We start from the raw sequence: 18,074 nt of genomic DNA, 5'->3' as shown, positions 1-18,074 counted from the left end.
TACATGTTTTTATATTATTTAAGTTTTTAATGTCCAAGATTGACTGACTAATTAATTTTTTAATAGTATAAAGTATGATTTATTGATGGTGAGAGTCCTGGGTTTTGTTTTTACTTGTTTGGGCAATTTCACTTGCATAATTATATTCACAGTATAAACTGTGGTTTATTGATGGCGAGAGTTTCGAGTTTTGTTTTACTTGTTTAGGCAACTTCACTTACGCAGTTATTTACACTTGGTTTTACAACTTTTGCTCACGCGATTGATTATTAGCAACGCCTATAACGGTTTATATTTTTTTTAAATATTTTAGGATTACATTTTAATTTTCGAGCATTTGAAAATTCATTAAATATTAAACGGAAATATCGAATACAATCAGATTTGATTAGTTGTTTAAAGTATAAAAATGGCTGGTTTTAATTACATACCATTTATATGTTATATTATATGTGTCGTATCTGATTACATAATGATATGCCCCTTTATACATATTTCATAATAAGATTTAGTATAAGTGGTTGGTAAACGAGTATTATTATTGTAATTAATGTTACAATTTATATTATTAACAAATAAAGATTCTATCAAATATTTACTAAACTACTTGAAAAGGTTCTGTAAAATATAAATATATATAATTACTTCACTAACTTTATATCATACATGTATATTATATCTTTTTGTTAAGTACTAATATATAGATAAATGACAAGTGTAAATATGTAATGAACAATTGAACATGTACTAAAAATGCAAGTCATTTTCACACATATTTTAAGACTATAGTAAATATGCACGTTAAATTGCAATTATTCTAGACACGGCGTGGTAATGAGTCGGGCGTGGCATTGTAATCGCACAGTTCATCCAAGCGTGAAGCGTCACATTGGATATTTTGGATGCATAATGTAAATGAATTAGGCAGGCTATTATATATATAAGGATTAGAGACGTGCTATTTGTCAAATAACCCAACAAACTTTTTTTTAAAACGTAATTTTTAAACATATATTAATGCTATACTTGAATTAAATAGAATAAAATGTCCAGTTTAATTTTATAGTATAATATTTTTTACAAACATAATGAAGTAATTGAAATTTATTTTGAGTTTAAAAGGTTGATGAAATTAGTTTTAAACAAAGAAAAATTAGCATTTTTGCCTCATTCACCTTTTTTAACCATCACCTTTGTATTATTTACACTCTTTTCAAACCTTTTTAACTTTCAGTTTATTACAATCTCTTTATCGCTTTAATCCATAAACAAAACAATTATCAATGGCTCAAAAAGCTTTCACCTAAAAAATTCAATACAAAAAAAAATTATTATACTACAAAAAATTACAAAAAGTGTTAACTGTTAAAAAACAATTTTTAATTCGATATTAAACATGTGCCCTGCTTTTAAAAAATTAATAATATGATGTCTAAGCCTTTGTTGCTTAACGAAATGTATATACTAATTCTATTAAAAATATGTTTGGTAATCTATTTTAGTTTTTTGAAAAGGTTAAAAAACATTTTTTTAAAAACCTAAATTCTGACTTTTTAAAATAACTTTTGAAAAAACCAATAAACCAATAAACATTTTTCAAACTCAATATCAAACATGCTCTAAATGCTGCATTAATTATTCTATACAACATCTGAGTTTTTTCTTTATTTTATTTATTTATTTATTTTTGTCTTTCACTAGAATGGTGTAGTCAAATAAATATATATTCTTATTTAAAAAATTCATTTCGACTTACAATTATACTTGAAGTTCTTCTAGAAAGCACAATAAATTTCTAGATGTTTTATTTTTTTAATTCATTAACTTGCCTGTCATTGTTCAAAAGATTTAACTTGCTTATTCATTATAGTATGACCATTTGATATTTAAATATTTAATTCAAATATTTTTTTAATTGATTTACCAAATTAAATATTACTTATTCAAAAAAGATTAACAGCATTAGTCTTTATGGGTAAAGTTAAAATACAAAGGACAACAAAAATGAGAAGGGTGAAAAGGAATCCAGTCTATTGATCTTAGATTTGAATGGTTGAGATTAATTTAATAAATAAAAATTGATAAAAAGGGCATTAAGGTAATAACCCACATTTGTTGACTTTCTCTCTCCACATGCAAGGCACACATGCCAATTCCCCCATCATTTTAAAATGTCCATAACTTTTTCATACGAGATATTTTTTTAAAAAAAATTCACCATAATAATAAGCGGTTTTTATCTTTAATATGAGTATCATATTGTTATATAAAAATAAAAAAAATATTAATGGGTTTTTTAATTGTGTTTTTTTGTTGTTCATTGTATCATTGTGTAATATGTTGTTTTCATTGTGTTTTACATTTCAAATCATTGTGTTATATATATTCACCATTGTGTGTTACGTTTTAGGTCATTGTGTTATACGTATTCGCCATTGTGTCTTGCGTTTTAGGTCATTGTTTTATACGTATTCACCATTGTGTTTTACGTTTAAAGTTATTGTGTAACATGTATTAACGGCGAAAAAAGACAAAATGGTGTGCGAAAAGACACAATGAAGAAAAAAGACACAATGACGAAAAAGACATAATGATAAGCGAAAAGACACAATGGTGTGCGAAAAGACACAATGAAGAAAAAAGACACAATGATAAGCGAAAAGACACAATGACGAAAAAAGACACAATGATAAGCGAAAAGACACAATGAAGAAAAAAGACACAATGACGAAAAAAGACACAATGATAAGCGAAAAGACACAATGGTGTGCGAAAAGACACAATGATAACCGAAAAGACACAATGGTGTGTGAAAAGACACAATGACGAAAAAAGACACAATTATAAGCGAAAAGACACAATGATGTGCGAAAAGACACAATTATAAGCGAAAAAACACAATGGTGTACGAAATGACACAATGACGAAAAAAGACATAATGACGAAAAAAGACACAATGATAAGCGGAAAAACACAATGGTGTGCGAAAAGACACAATGTTGTGCGAAAAAAGACACAATTATAAGCGAAAAGACACAATGACGAAAAAAGACACAATGACGAAAAAAGACACAATGTTAAGCGAAAAGACACAATGGTGTGCGAAACAGACACAATGACGAAAAAATACACAATTATAAGCGAAAAGACACAATGGTGTGCGAAAAAACACAATGACGAAAAAAGACACAATGATAAGCGAAAAATACACAATGGTGTGCGAAAAGACACAATGACGTGATTTTTGTTTTAAATTTTATATAACAAAAATCATACTCATATTAAAGATAAAAAAACGCTTGTTATTATGACGAATTTTTTTTTATCATACGAAAAAGTTATAAACGTTCTAAAATGATGGTGGTATTAACATGTGCCTTGCATGTGGAGAGAGAAAATGTGTACAATTACCTTTATACCCTTTTTTCTTTGGTCCTCACTTGACACATGTCAATTATTTATGGCTTCTCACACTTCTCATTTTTATCACCCTTTGTAGAATAACTTGACTCTGGTCTTTACTTATGTATAGATATTTATTTAGTACTTCATATATATTTTATTTAATGAAAATCCAAATCTTCATTGAAAAGGTAATAATGGATTATTAATTTAACGAATATAAAGCCATAGCAAGTGATGATAATTCACTTTTGATTTGACAAACTAAACCACTTATGCATTTTGTTAATAATTAATTATTTATTTACTTAAATTTTTAATTTTGTAATATAATGTAATGTACTGAGCATTAGGGTTTTTCGATAGGTTTTACAATAAAACGCATCGAAAGGCTCATTAACAAAAATGAAGAATCCGGACTATAGATTTGTTTGCAAAACAATAATAAACCCAATCACAACCCTAAAATGTTTAGAAAACTTTACGTTAACTAGTTAGAGAGTATCACTATGATGTGTGCATAAATATAAATAAAAATCATCCACAATGGACCCTTATTTTAGACATTTTATTAACAAATTGATGTGAATAAGTTGTTTTTTTTAATGAAAGAAATTATTAGCTTAAAATGATTTGAAAAAGTAAAAATGTCTCTTTTACAACTAATTGGTGGCCAATTAAACTAGTTGGCTATTAACTAATTGGTGGTTTAAATGAATATAAAATAAGAGCTTACAAACAAAATAAAAAAAAAAAAGGAAAGAATTTATCAAATTAATGTTGCAATGAAATTTATAAATAATAAACTTAATTGGACATATATTCATGACCTAGTGGTTTAGTGGTATGGTGCTTGCGATTTGTCCTTCCATTAGCGTAGTGAGTTCAGATATTTGCGAACGCAAAGTTAGTTAGATTTTAGGTGAATAATTTTGTTGTCGAAAAAAATGATTGGACATACAATTTCAAATTCAAGTTTAAAGAATTAAAGATTATATAGTTGAAAATCGGTGAATATTTGTTGCTGCATGTAATTCTAGAAATAATAAAAAGATGATGATCAGAATAAAAACAAAATTCAGTTGGGTTTTTCTCTTGTACTTCAACAAATAAATAAAATGGGAAAGTGGTCCTGGACTTGTTGAAACGTGGAAAGAGAGTCATGAAAATAACAGTCAAAAAGACCCTAGCTATGGAAGAGATGGGTATTATACAAGAAGTATCGTACGAGTACTGTAATAAAAAATACTGAATCAAATTTAAATAAAACATGATACCGAATATTATACCAAATGTATTGGTTTGGTACATGAACCGATTGTGGTACTGCTTTGGTATATTATTCAAAACCCGACTAGCTTATTCACTCGTTGTTTGTATGGTTGAGTTTTCGTTAAGTTTAACCAAATAGTAAAAACTGACATCTTATAGATAAATATTTGTTTGGATAGCTCTCTAAAAGCGGATACTTAATTAGTGTAACTAAACCGGTATGTGCTTAGTTTGGTAAAACCCGATGTTGTTAGTTTGGTAAAACCGGATATATATTAATTGCTTGAACAATAAGTTAAAAATGAATAGCATTCATTTATAGATACAAACCGAACATGAGTATTTGGTTTCGTTGCATACATATTGTTATATATGAAATATGTGCTTGGTTAAATACTAATAACCTGTGGATGATGGCCTGAACGTCCGTATGAATATAAAAAGTGCAATGGTTAACTTTAACTGATCTTAAAACCGAATTTTATTTTAAACTATGATTTTTGAACTAAAAGTTTATAATAAATCATCATAACTTAAATGATATATGTGAAACCATTTCATCACAATATATATACATTTTATTTAGAAAACCGAACGATGCGTGTCTACGCGATATTTATGTTATAACTCATTAAAAGAAGTTTGCAAATGAAAATATATAAAATAGTGTTTTCTTAAAGAAAATATACATAAAATATACTTTATTTTAAATATATAAAAAATTTTATTTACTTACCTTGCCTTATTTTTGCAAGAAACGACAATTAAACGTGATTTACGGTTGAACTGACACGAACCAGACAGAGAATATTATAAAATATAAAAGTTGAACCAAACAAAGAGTTTTATTCACAACATGTAGTTACATTGTGATTAATAATACAAAAAACTATCTTACACATGTTTGTATTTTTGTTGGATAAAATGAAGTGATGTAAATAAATTATAATCTAAATTACTGTTTTTATTTTTTTAATTATTATAGTTAGTTAAGTATGTTAATTAGAGATAAATTTATGATGGTTATAAATTATAATAGCTATATTAATTGAAGAGAGAATAGTGCATTTGTTGTTACATTTATATCTTTTTTCTTTATTTTGAACATTTAAAGCTATAAATAAATTAGTGGTCCATATTAATATATCGCAATTCTCGCATTAAAATCACTTCTCGCGTGAACTTAAACACACACACACACACATATAGTGTCAAATTAATTACAAAAGGAAACAAAAATGAGAACGATGGGAAAGATTTATAGCAACACAAAAAACCTTTCAAAAAATATTAGAAATAAATATATTAATAAATTATAACTCAAAATTTAATAAAAAAAAAGAAAAAAGGTAAAAAACCCAAAAATGTTTCCGTCATCTTTCTCGATCTCATAAAAAAACAGAATGGTAAGTGAAAAAATCATTGTGTATTTTTATTTATCATTGTGTTTTGTGTTTATTTTCGACATTGATTGTGTCTTTTTTCTTTATATTGTGTCATTACTTAACATTGTGCTAAATTTTGCGATTTATTGTGTATTTTGTTCATTTTCGTCATTATGTCTTTGATCTCGTCATTTTTTTTGTATTTTTTTTGAACGGGAATGATTGCGGAAAACTTTAGTTTTTAAATTTTTTTTATTTATATTTTAAGTTATGCTTTTTTTATTATTTTATAAATTTATTTTAAGATGTTTTTGTATTTTTAAGGCGGTTTTCTCATTTTTAAGGGATTTTTTCATTTTTGTATCAATGAAAGAGGCGTCGAAACTTAACAAAATGAGTGGTGGCATTAGGGAAATAAATATGGCATGAGATTTTAAACTAAGCTGGCTCTCTAATTTCTGAGTAGGTGTTAATTCTAAAGCTAACTAATCTTATCTCAAAACATCTAGAATCTATATACACATTCAATTTGCCGACATATTTGAAAATATAGTGTTTTGGAAATTCAATTTACATGTATAAATATGTACAAATATTATTATAATAATAATATATATATTTATTTTTAACCTTAATCTGGATGCAGTTAAAACGAAAACATCTACACACACATATATAGTTAGTGATAGGAAAGGTTTTTATAATTAAAACGCCCGCTTTAATATCTAACAGCTCAAACGGTCGTTTCTCTCGCAAAACGCTTGTCTAATAATACATGAAAAACATTTATTTATTTTCAGAAAACAAACATGACATATATATTTGGATCATTTATTTTCTCATTGCTATGTAGTGGTGGTGATTTGGAGAAACATTAGTAGATGCTGTAAGCTAGACCCGTTTGGAGTTGATTCGATAAAAGGTATTTTAAACTCCTTAAATCAACTTCCGAAGAAGGAGCATTGGAGGCAAATGGTGAAGTCGATAATGATGGTGACAATATGAAGCATGCATTTGGAGAGCTCGAAACAAGCTCATATTTGAGAACGTGTCTATGAAGATCGAAACTATCCTCGGCGAGATAAAGCTGCTAAGTTTTCTTTGGATAAAAAAAGAGCAAAACAATTGGATAGATTGGTCTAGATAGGATAATTTCTCTTTGTAATTTTTATTTAGGTTGTTTCCGGCCCTTGCTAGCTTCTCGGTAGGAGGGGTTCGGTTTTGTTGGTTTTAATGAAATTTGTTGTTAAAAAACAATTCACACCTACTTCTTATGTTGGTTCTTACTTTTGGCTGTTCAACTTTTAAAAGTTGATATTTCGAAACAGAATTTTAGTGGGTGTTACAGATTTGGACCAAGGGTTTGATACTTTGGTCGATTTGGGACCTAAGAAGATTGATGACGGGGGTAGCCCAATCCCCAAAGCAGAAGTAGCAGTGAACGCTTCGACTCAAGCACCGTAAAAGCTCGATCGCTTCCTCATCCTTGATGTGATGTGAACATTAAAGTTGACTTACTTTACATGCCAAAAGTATGTGAAGGTTGGACACACGCTTGGTGAGTGTTATCCAAGCAAAAGGAGATTAGTTCTTTCACTAAATAGTAGGACATAAACCTGCAGCTCAGGAAGTCAAAGGTAAGACCTTCGAGTGAGTTGGCACACCAACTCAGCTTGACCACAACCTTCACTATATAAACCCCACCTAGGTCCAGGTATTATCTCGTTTCCCACTCTCAAAAAAACATATTAACTTATTCTCACGCCGGAGATTGATCGGAGGAGAACCCCCCCCCCCCTCCTCCAGTGAGCTAACGATTGTTCATGTGTGTAGGAACCGATCAAGCTATCAATATCCGGAGCCATCTACACCATCTCTAACCTATTTATTTGTTGAAGCAACAATTTGGCGCCCACTGTGGGAAACGTTGGTGCAACCAACATGGCTTCTCAGACTTGTGCAAGAGCAAGAACTAGTCCTGTCCTCAAGGGACTATTCGACCTATGTTGGCCGTTTTCACTCCAACCGTTCAAACACATTTAATAGATATAATAATAATTTGAATCGTTTATACCAAATAGTTGCATTAGATACAAAAACCATAGCTAAATCCATACAAGCAAAGACAATGTTCTACTTATCAACTTGATTCAGTTTTCCTAAACCATTGCAATTAGCACAAACGATCTGCGCCTGGTCCTTCCTCGCTGCATTGGCGTTCAACCTCCCGCTCGCTTTCCTCACAAACCCTGCACCATCACACACCGGGCACCTGCCATACGCATACAACAAATCGTTAATCTCTTGATACACCGCTCAAAACTTTTATTGTTTCACAAATACTTGTTTGGTTTAGTATGGTTACAAGAATTATATTACTTCAACAATAACCAAACATAAGTTTTTTCCTAATAAAATACAATATAAGCATATTTGTAAGAAGTGTACGTACTTAAGCCGGTTACTGGCTTAAAAAAATATCATCGAACGGTTTGGTTTATGGTTAATACTTTATCAGGAGAAACCGAACCAGGCCGTACGAATTCAGGCCATGTAACAATTTATATTTTTCTTTGGCATTTAGTTAATTTAAGTTGGATTACACGTATTCGATTGACAATACAATACAAAGAGTCGTATTTAATCGTATTCTATACACATTTTGTTATAAAGAGACAATAAACCCAAACCGTGAAACCTTAGCAGTTTGGGTTGATCAGGCTTTAATTAAGATTTATTATAATAAAACCCGTTACTAACGGTTTAAATCACGGATTGACTAAAAACCGTCAAAACTGCAATTTTTGTGGTAGAGAATACCACATTTGTTAGTACATTAACTAACTTACGTGTCCTTACGGGAGAAAAGTATCGGAAAGGCGGTTCCAATAAGTGCGACCGCAGCTGCACCCGCAATGAGATAAGTCGTGCCATCCGATGACACATCGCCCACGGCTGCAACCACGGTTAGTGATCCTCGCTTCCGGTTCATGTTTAGAGACTGGAGTCTAGGTGCCAAGGTGGGACCATGGACAGCTGGTTTGTTGGCAGATGAGAGAGTTTGTAGTGGAGAAATGGCAGCCATTTTTACTTTTTAGTGTTGTGTAGGTTTATTTGATGTCAGGTTGCAGTTTTGTAACATGTAACATAGTCTTGTGTCCATTGATAATTTGTGTGTGAGGATAAGGTTAAATTGAAATATTAGAAGAAACGGATATTGTTGGGATAAGGTGGGCTCACTTAGACTGTCCAACCAATACTATACTTTTCATTTATTCTGCACATGTGTTTTTATTCAAAATTTAGATATTTTAACGGTTTTATATGCATTTTTTGAAAGTTATATGGTTTTATAAGTAGAGAGAATCACCAAAATGGTTCAGTTGACTAATTAAGTCAACACAATTGCATTTAACTTTTAAAGATTTTCAAATCAGCTAGTGTTTGACAACTGGCTTTTGGATAGCAAATTTCAATCTTTGCGCGACAAATTCTCAATCATTCTTGACGTGACAAATTTCATTTATGGCGCAACAGGTTCCCTCTCTGACGCAGCAGATCCATTCTCATACGTCATACGAGAATTTGATGTGCTGGCTCAGTAAAGTGTGTCATGTGAAAGCTTTTGGTTGGCTGAAACAATTTCTTAACTAAAACACAAAGACGGTCAAATTTCTTAGCTAATAGAATATAGCAGGTCGTACTTTTATAAAATGTCTATTGACTATAACTCATTTTGACTGAAACCAAGTTAAAGCCTTTTTAAAGCAACCCATTTTGGCCCGCACATTTCTCTCATAATCCATTTTGACCCAAACCTGTTCTGATTTGTTACCTGTCTAACCCAACCTGCCCGTTTTGCAAGGTATACCAAAAACCCATGTACTAAAAAAGATACTAAACCTAGTTTAGAAAATATAACAATATTTATTATAAATCTATACTTTAGATAAGGCTACATCTGAAAGTTTATTCAAGATCATGTTAAGGTCATTAAAGGTATTTTTAACAGAAAAGTGATCCAGATGACTTTTGTATAAGGGCATTTTAGTCATTTTAAAAAAGGACCTAGTGCTAGTAAAGAAAAATCATAACTGCATTTTCTGAGACATAATGTTGAATGGTTGTCTAGTAAAATTTCAAAATTACATTACACTAATAAACTCATGTTTCCAATAACTATTATTGTCCAACTGATACATTTAACCAGAATTTCACCTAAAACTTTCATAAATAATAAAAAATCTACAATGATACCAACCTTTTGGGTCAGGATCATGATTCAGAATCTTCATCAACACGAAACAACTGTTTTCTCAGAGTCTTAACCAACTTATCACAAACCCATTCATTTTGAATCAAATAACTTTCCGCTTCTACTTTACCATTAACTACTTCTCCATCTATGAAGTAACAATTTCCCTCTTTCAAAACAACCCCGTGTTCACAAGCCATTTCGAGAATCTCGGATGCACGAGATATGCCTTTTCCAAACTCAATCTCCAAGTCCGCCTTTTTCAATGCGGGTGCTAATTTGTTCTTCATTACTTCCACACATATTCCAAGACCCGTAACCTAAAAATAGATAATTAAGCTAAATACAATAGATTTTGTACCTACTAACTAAAGTAACTGAAATTTGTTACCTTTTCCTGAGTTTTGAGTAACCCTTTTCTAGCAATTCGCATACGAACAGCAGAGTAAAATGGCAACGCATTTCCACCACAAGTCACCTCACTTACATTTTTTATTCCCTCTTGTCGAGCTTTTAAATTTGATCTCACCTAAATAATTATATAATCAGTTGGAAAGAAACATTTATAACAGTTTAGATCACTTTAAATAATATTCTAACCTGATTTATAAATATAATAAGAGTCTCCGATCGGCATAACGAAAAATGAATCTTGCGGAGTGCTTGTGTCATTATCTTTGACTGCGTCTCGACACTATTGTCACTTATTAAACCTGAAATTTCACTTTGGGGAATAAGTGCAGCAACCTATAAAAGTCAAAACACAGAGTCAATGTAATGCAGAAAGCATGTATGCAATTATATGATTTTCTACTAGGAACATTAACTTATAAAAGAATAAAGACTCACACTGTCAACAACAATCACATCAACCGCTCCACTTTTTGTGAGAGTATCAACAATACTCAGCACATTTTCAGCAGAATTTGGCTGTGAGATGAGAAGACTTTCGGTATTTACACCAATTATTTCAAGCAGTTTAGGATCGAGTGCATTCTCCACATCCAAATATGCACAATAACCTACCAAGAATAACAATTCTACAACATTAAAACGTGACAGAAACTTAGGGGCCGTTTGGTTCACTTAATCTGATGGAATTGGAAAACATTCCATTAGAGTTCGTGTTTGGTTGGTTACTGATAGAATTGCAACCAATAAATTAACAGAAACCCAGAAGTGATTTTAAACACAAAAGTGATTCTACAAAACAATTAAAAAAACAAATGATTGAAAGACACAGAAGCTGCTATCAATTCAACAAGATTTTAATGGTTTAATTTCAACACAACTGAAATATCCAAATTAACAAAGGATTTCATTAGATTTGGTTTCGGCACCAAATTTCGATGGAGTAATTCCAATATTTAAATTTCCAACCTAAAATCGGTAAAGATGTGAATCTAACGAACAACAAATTAAAGATGTGAACTTGATGAAGCAAACCAAATTGATTAAACCTTTGAATCTAATGCATTTAAGATGGAGAAAAATGGTGGTTTCCAGGTGTGAATTCTAGCGATGAATAAATCGGGGGTGTTTGGCCTAGCTTTTTTACCAAAGCTTATAGCTTTTTTAGCTTTTTTTTATAAAATAAGCTTCATTTGGTGCTTGTTTAGCTTTTTTAGCTTAGGCTTATAAGCTTATATAAGCTAATTTGTAGAAGCTTATTTGAAGATGGTTATTTAGCTTATTTGAAGAAGCTTATTTGTTTAAGGGGGTAAATTACTCATTTGCCTTCAAATGATAATGGATTCATAATATTGAAGTAACTTATTACTATAACAAATTAAAAATGATGACTTTAACAACTTATTAAGATGTATAATCAACTTGTAGAATATAAGCTAATCCAAACACTTAAAATGGGCTTATCAAATGATATAAAATAAGCTATAAGCTTCAAAAAGATATAAGCATAAGCACAAAAATATAAGCTAGGCCAAACACCCAGAGTGGCGTATGTAGGGGTAATTGTGTCATATAATTTTTTTTCACATTCAGATTTCGTTAGTAAAGTTATGTACCAGACGCATTTCACGAACCGAACGACCCGTTATATTAATGAAAAAAAAGATTATTTGAGCACACCTCCAAGCTTTTGAGCTTCCCTTATTACAGTTAAGGCAAGTGTGGTCTTGCCTGAGGCCTCGTGCCCGTAAATTTCAACAATTCTTCCCTATAAGATAACACAAACTTTGATTAATATAAATATTATTATTAATTAATAAAACAAAGAGACTAAATAATATATGGATGGTTGTTCATATAATAACCTTTGGTAGTCCTCCAATTCCAAGAGCAAGATCAAGCTTTAACGAGCCGGTGGATATTACGGGCTTCACCCGGGCACGGAAAAACCGCTGCAAGAACAGCATGGACTCTCCATCAAAAGATCCAGCAAGTTGTGATAGTGCTGAATGAAGAGCAGTGTGTTTTTGTGCAGCTTTGATGTCGTCATGAAGCTTATCATCTTCTACATCAGAAGCAGCTTCAACTGCAAATGTAAATAGTAATAGTAATAATAATAATAATAAAATTAGGTGAAACTGAATTCATTAGCAAATGGTGTTTGTTATATTGAGCAGTATTATGTAACTAATTAGGCAAAAGGTGGTTGTGGGGTACCTGCAGTAGATGAGAAAGGAGAAGTGATTGTATGAGTGAAATTGATGATGATTTGTTTTTGTTTGCGGCAGGAAGAAAGGAGATTTGATTGGAGAGACTTGATTATGAAGGACATTTGAATTCGTATTTAAAGCGCCATTAATTAATTAAGTTTAAAGGTTATAACAACAGCACCGTGCCGGAGGGAGTATCAAACGGCTGCTCAATTGACAGACAGAGCTAACACAATCGCCGGTTAACACTTCTATGTTTGCTAAACAAACCCTTTAAACCTGACCCAAATCTGTCATGGGTTTTTCGAATTTTGGTTTTTTCTGGTGAGGTTAATCGGGTGTTTGAAAAAACAATTTTAATTAAAACAACAATAATAATAATAATAAACAGGGGAAAATGAATACTATGCTGTTAGGCGTGTAAGTTTACGCGTAAAACCAATCAAAACTACGTAGTTTTGATTAAAATTCCCTAAAATCTTTTTGAAGTGAAGTCACGCTCTTCCAGAATTGTTATTTCTCCCTTTTATCAAAGATTAAATCTGTTCATTGTCTGGTTAAAATCGTTTCAATCCTTAGTCCAACCGAGCACAAGTTTATTAAGAAATCCTTGATTCTTACTTAACGGTGTGTCTTTCTCTTCTTGATCATCAACTGACTAGTCCTATCCAATCCTAATTCAATTAAAATTAATACTCTATTGATAGATGTGTTATATTGGAGTAAGATTATGCAATTTTTCACGAAATCACAAGTACCACTTGCAATTGAAATTAGTTGGATATAATTATTTTATTATTCTAATTAAGCTGTTGCAATTCTTCACAAAATCAGAAGCACCATTTAGTTTAAAGCAACCAGAAACAAATCTCAAAGTTTTATGAGTAATACTTTCAGTTGTGATCTAAATACCATGGATTTGTATATCATCTAAAGTAAAATTCGACAGTGAAGAGAGGAAAGGGAAAAAGAAATGAAATTATTTTAAAAACAAGATTTTATGGCTAATGCCAAATCGAGAGTTTATGGTTAAAGATTGAAATTATTTTAAAATACCATGATTCAGGTTTTCGGGGTTCACTTGAAACCCCGTAATCGATCCAAATTACTACGATGCATGCTAGGTTTTTTCTAGGACGAGTTTCAGGTCATGGCAAGAGTGACAGACCTTTTGATTGATTTCTGAATACGTGTAGGTGAATTATGTTACATTTAGATTTAACCGTCGATAATATCTGGCTTATCTAAGTTGATGTATGACATCTGATAGCCACGTAGGAGAATGCAAGATGAGGGATTGCTATGAATTTTATTCGGTCGAGATCACATTTTACAAAGAACACTTTCTTTGTAAAACGGACACTTTCTTCCGGACTCGGGAGTTACTTCATTCAATGCTATCCGTCATACTTTTAACCGAGAAGTTACGTGAAGCCTCTAAATCCCATGAGATCTGATCCTCACTCGGGAGTTACTTCATTCAGCAATCTAACCAAAAACAGGGAGTTATTCCCGCCTTTTACTCGTTGCTTAATGCACGTAATTAAATTCATCTCCATTTTAACTGATATATTGATAATCTGCTTTCAAGGTCATGACCTCGATGAGTGGTGTATAGACCAAATAACCTTTCGCCATAACTCTTCCTTTTCCACCCTGAATCTCCACCACCATTTCGCGACATTTTATTTATCATAAAGATGTTTTTTGTTTTAGTTATAGTGTATATATTATAAAAGTTAGATAGTTATATACAGGGGTGGCAATCTTGACCCAAACCCTTTCAAATGAGTCAATTTGAGTTATTTTAAAAGTTAAATGAGTTGGTTTGGGTAAAATGTTTTAACTAAATGGGTCAAAATGAGTCATTTGAAATTCCATCCTTTTATTTTTGAGTCAAAATGGGTCGACAAGTTCAAAGAAATGGGTCGATGTGGGTTAGTGTCCTAAGGAAATGTGATAGGTTTCGGATCAAAACGGGTTTTCGTACAAGACAGGTTTCGGCACGAAACGGGTTTCAGATTGGAACGGGTTGGGTTCAGGTTTCAAGCCAACACGAGTTTTCACCCGTGACGTGTTGGGTTTTGGTTTCTTTTGTTTCTTTCTGGTCGATTCCGGACCCGTTTTTGTTCGTTTTTTCAGTTTTTTTTGTTTGGTTTGAATTCTTATAGTTTCGTTTTGATTGATTTTTTCGATTTCGGTTGATGTGGTCCGGTTTTGGCTTTTTGTTTCTTTGTTTCATTTTCGTCGATTCTTTCGGTTTCGGTTCGATTCTAGGTGTTTTTTTTTTTTTTTTATGGAACGAGGACAACGTAGGAAACATTTTAGTGTTTTTATTTTTTTTGTTTATGATTTATATTTTGAATTATAATTTTTTTATTATTATTTTTGAATATTTTTTTGAGGGTTTTTGATCTTAATAGAAAACCCCTCAAAAAAATTCAAAAAAATTAATAAAAAAAATCATAACTTAAAATATAAATAAAAAACGAAAAATCTAAAAAAACTAATATGTTTCCGCCGTTATTCTCGTTCAAAAAAAAAATACTCAAAACCCGGTTCGACCATAACAAAACAACCCTTTTTTTAATTGACCCGTTTTGACTCAAACTCATTATGACCCATACTCGTTTTGACCCATGACTCATTTCAACCCATGACTCGTTCGACCAAACCCAACCATTTGCCACCTCTAGTTATATATATGTAACTTTAAAGTGGTTTTTTTGATGAATATCTGGCAGTTATTCCTAACATGTATTATTTCAAATGTTACTTTACAGTTACAAACTGTATAAACGGTGATGGACATGCAATAAAAGCATTCGGTTTAGGTAGCAAATCAGGTTTAAAGTACACAACAAAAGCATCAAAATCAGATAATGATTTACTAGAGAAACCCGACTCAAATGTAGAAGAATATGTCAATGGAAAAGACGTCAGTGAACCGACACAAAATGTCGCCACGGAGCCAAAAAGAGCAGCAAAGATTCATGACTTCTGTTTTGGGATTCCTTATGGTAAGTTTCTCTGTCTCATTTGCAAAGATTCATGTAACATTCTTTAAACATGTATTGTTGTTGTTTCAGGTGGAATTGTTCTCGGTGGGGGTGTTGTTGGTTTTCTGTTCACAAGGAATTTGAATAGTTTGATATCTGGTGGACTTTATGGTGGTGTTTTGCTGGCACTTAGCATTTTAAGTTTGAAGGTTTGGGGCCAAGGTCATTCTAGCTTTCCATTCATACTTGGACAAGCAGGTACGTGATAAACGTCAAACCGAATATATATTTTGTTGCTAGAATTTATATCATCATTAAATTTACATTATTTTGATTTAACTTGGCAGGAATTGCTGCTGCTCTCCTTTGGAAGAACATGCAGACCTACTCATTAGTAATGTTTTACTCGCCAATCGTTTAATGATGAAATTGACAAAATAAAAAGCGAATGTGGTTTTCTGATTCAATTGTATTTTGTTGTGCAGACGAAGAAAATATTACCGACGGGATTTAATATTGTCACAAGGTACAAGTTATTAGCTTATTTATGAAGAACATTAAGTTAACTGGTGATGTTTATTTGCTAAAAATCAGTTTGCTATTTGTTTTCGTGACAGTGCTGCAATGCTATGCTTCTATGCTTATGTGGTGATATCTGGTGGAAACCCGCCTCCAAAGAAGCTGAAAGCTGCTGCTGCAGCCCCATCTTAAAGTGACGGCCTTGAATCTAAATATAGTTGAGTGATGGACATTTTTGGGGTTTTTTTAGTGACCTGTTGGATTAAAAAAGTAAAGAGATGTTCTAAACTTTGTAACTTATATGAGTTTCAGTTTTTTTCTTTTTTATACTGAGAGATGTATGCAGATATGCTTAAAAGCAAACACACAATAAACTTATTTGGGTCAAATCGCGTCTTATAGGCTAAGATGGTGTGTGTGTGTGTTTTGAGTTTTGACAGGTTTTGAATGTATATTTGGGCAAACCGGAGGTGAAATCACCTATTTGTTTGGGTCAAACTGGTTTTTGAGTGTGGAAATGAGAGGTTCGGTACGGTTTTGACATGGACCAGAACACAACACATGCCAAAAAACGACACTAAGTTTTTTTGATTAAGAACATGATTGGTTTGACCTGAAATATTATCTTGTTTTAATCTTTACACATATGTTGAATGGGTTAATATCAGGTTAACCCGATAAACTCAACATCAGGTTAAACCAAACACACGGCCAGTTTAGCTAGATGTGTTTATGAGTTCATACTGAAGTTGACCTGGATCCACTTATTAGACTAAACCAAGCATAAATTTAGTGTCACAAATTCACAACATTATAAGCATTTCTTCCATACATAGAATCTAAACATCAACATAACAAAATGAGAAATATTCAAGTATACAAAAGACATGAGAAGCTAATCTTATTCTTTCTTCTCATCTTCTTTCCACCCCAGACCTGGTCTGCACACATCTTGTTGCGTCTCTTCATACTCGCGAGCATCGCGTAAAGAAGCTTCAAAATCAGTGGAATCAGTAGCAACAGGAAGAAAACTGCTTATATCATCTCTGGCACCAAACCCACCTGCCCTCATTACATCATCAGCTTTTATAGAAGCTTCCATATTCACATCACCAGAATCCATTTCTTCAACCTTGTTTTCTTTTACTTTATTATCCTTCGAGACTACGCCTGCCTCGGACCAACGTGGCTTAGGAATAACAAAGTCAAATAACACGTTATAAATATGAGCCTCTACTCTAGGTCACCTTAGCAAACACCGCAGCGTTCGACTTAGTTAAGTTAAGTACCCGTAAATATACACAACGTACTCCCAGCAGGAGAACGTCCTACGACCAAGGGTGGTGTGATCATGCCCATTCATCGCATAGTACCACCTATGTAAGGATCCAGACATACGTATACCACAGCCTGAGGGCTAGGTTTATACCCTTTATTTATAACGGTTTTAGGAACACATGGTTCCTTGTAAACAATTTCATATAAAAAGTTTGACTCATTTTAAAATAAGTAAAAGTTTGGGGGCGTATTCACCTTTTCTCTTTAGGATCGGCTTCACTCACCGTCCAAGGGTCTTTCCCTTCTTTATCTCGCACCAATAGTACGAGTATAAATATTTGTT

General features: G+C 32.0%; 3 protein-coding genes across 3 annotated transcripts; 1 reads left to right on the top strand and 2 right to left on the bottom strand.

Moving 5' to 3' along the window:
- Positions 1 to 8,110: 8,110 nt before the first annotated feature.
- Positions 8,111 to 9,219, bottom strand: LOC143636154 (uncharacterized). The gene is made up of 2 exons (XM_077103820.1): positions 8,909 to 9,219; positions 8,111 to 8,331 (listed from the first exon to the last, which is right to left on the bottom strand). The coding sequence occupies exons 1-2, from the start codon at positions 9,142 to 9,144 to the stop codon at positions 8,193 to 8,195; spliced, it is 375 nt and encodes a 124-aa protein (XP_076959935.1). The 5' UTR covers positions 9,145 to 9,219; the 3' UTR covers positions 8,111 to 8,192.
- Positions 9,220 to 10,196: 977 nt separating this feature from the next.
- Positions 10,197 to 13,209, bottom strand: LOC143636153 (DNA repair protein recA homolog 2, mitochondrial-like). Its single transcript, XM_077103819.1, has 7 exons — positions 12,943 to 13,209; positions 12,591 to 12,811; positions 12,406 to 12,493; positions 11,164 to 11,336; positions 10,915 to 11,061; positions 10,706 to 10,843; positions 10,197 to 10,634 (listed from the first exon to the last, which is right to left on the bottom strand). Exons 1-7 carry the CDS (start codon positions 13,055 to 13,057, stop codon positions 10,335 to 10,337), a joined length of 1,182 nt encoding a protein of 393 aa, XP_076959934.1. The 5' UTR covers positions 13,058 to 13,209; the 3' UTR covers positions 10,197 to 10,334.
- Positions 13,210 to 15,690: 2,481 nt separating this feature from the next.
- On the top strand, positions 15,691 to 16,860 carry LOC143636175 (protein FATTY ACID EXPORT 1, chloroplastic-like). The gene is made up of 5 exons (XM_077103833.1): positions 15,691 to 15,955; positions 16,025 to 16,192; positions 16,282 to 16,328; positions 16,420 to 16,460; positions 16,552 to 16,860. Exons 1-5 carry the CDS (start codon positions 15,691 to 15,693, stop codon positions 16,643 to 16,645), a joined length of 615 nt encoding a protein of 204 aa, XP_076959948.1. The 3' UTR covers positions 16,646 to 16,860.
- Positions 16,861 to 18,074: the final 1,214 nt, after the last annotated feature.

This window comes from Bidens hawaiensis, unplaced genomic scaffold (assembly GCF_021521415.1).
Source record: "Bidens hawaiensis isolate Kalapana, Puna unplaced genomic scaffold, B.hawaiensis_p1.1 tig00007801_1, whole genome shotgun sequence".
Lineage (NCBI taxonomy): Eukaryota > Viridiplantae > Streptophyta > Magnoliopsida > Asterales > Asteraceae > Bidens > Bidens hawaiensis.
Note: the sequence above shows the minus strand (reverse complement) of the source record. Positions and strands in the feature narration are given on the sequence as shown.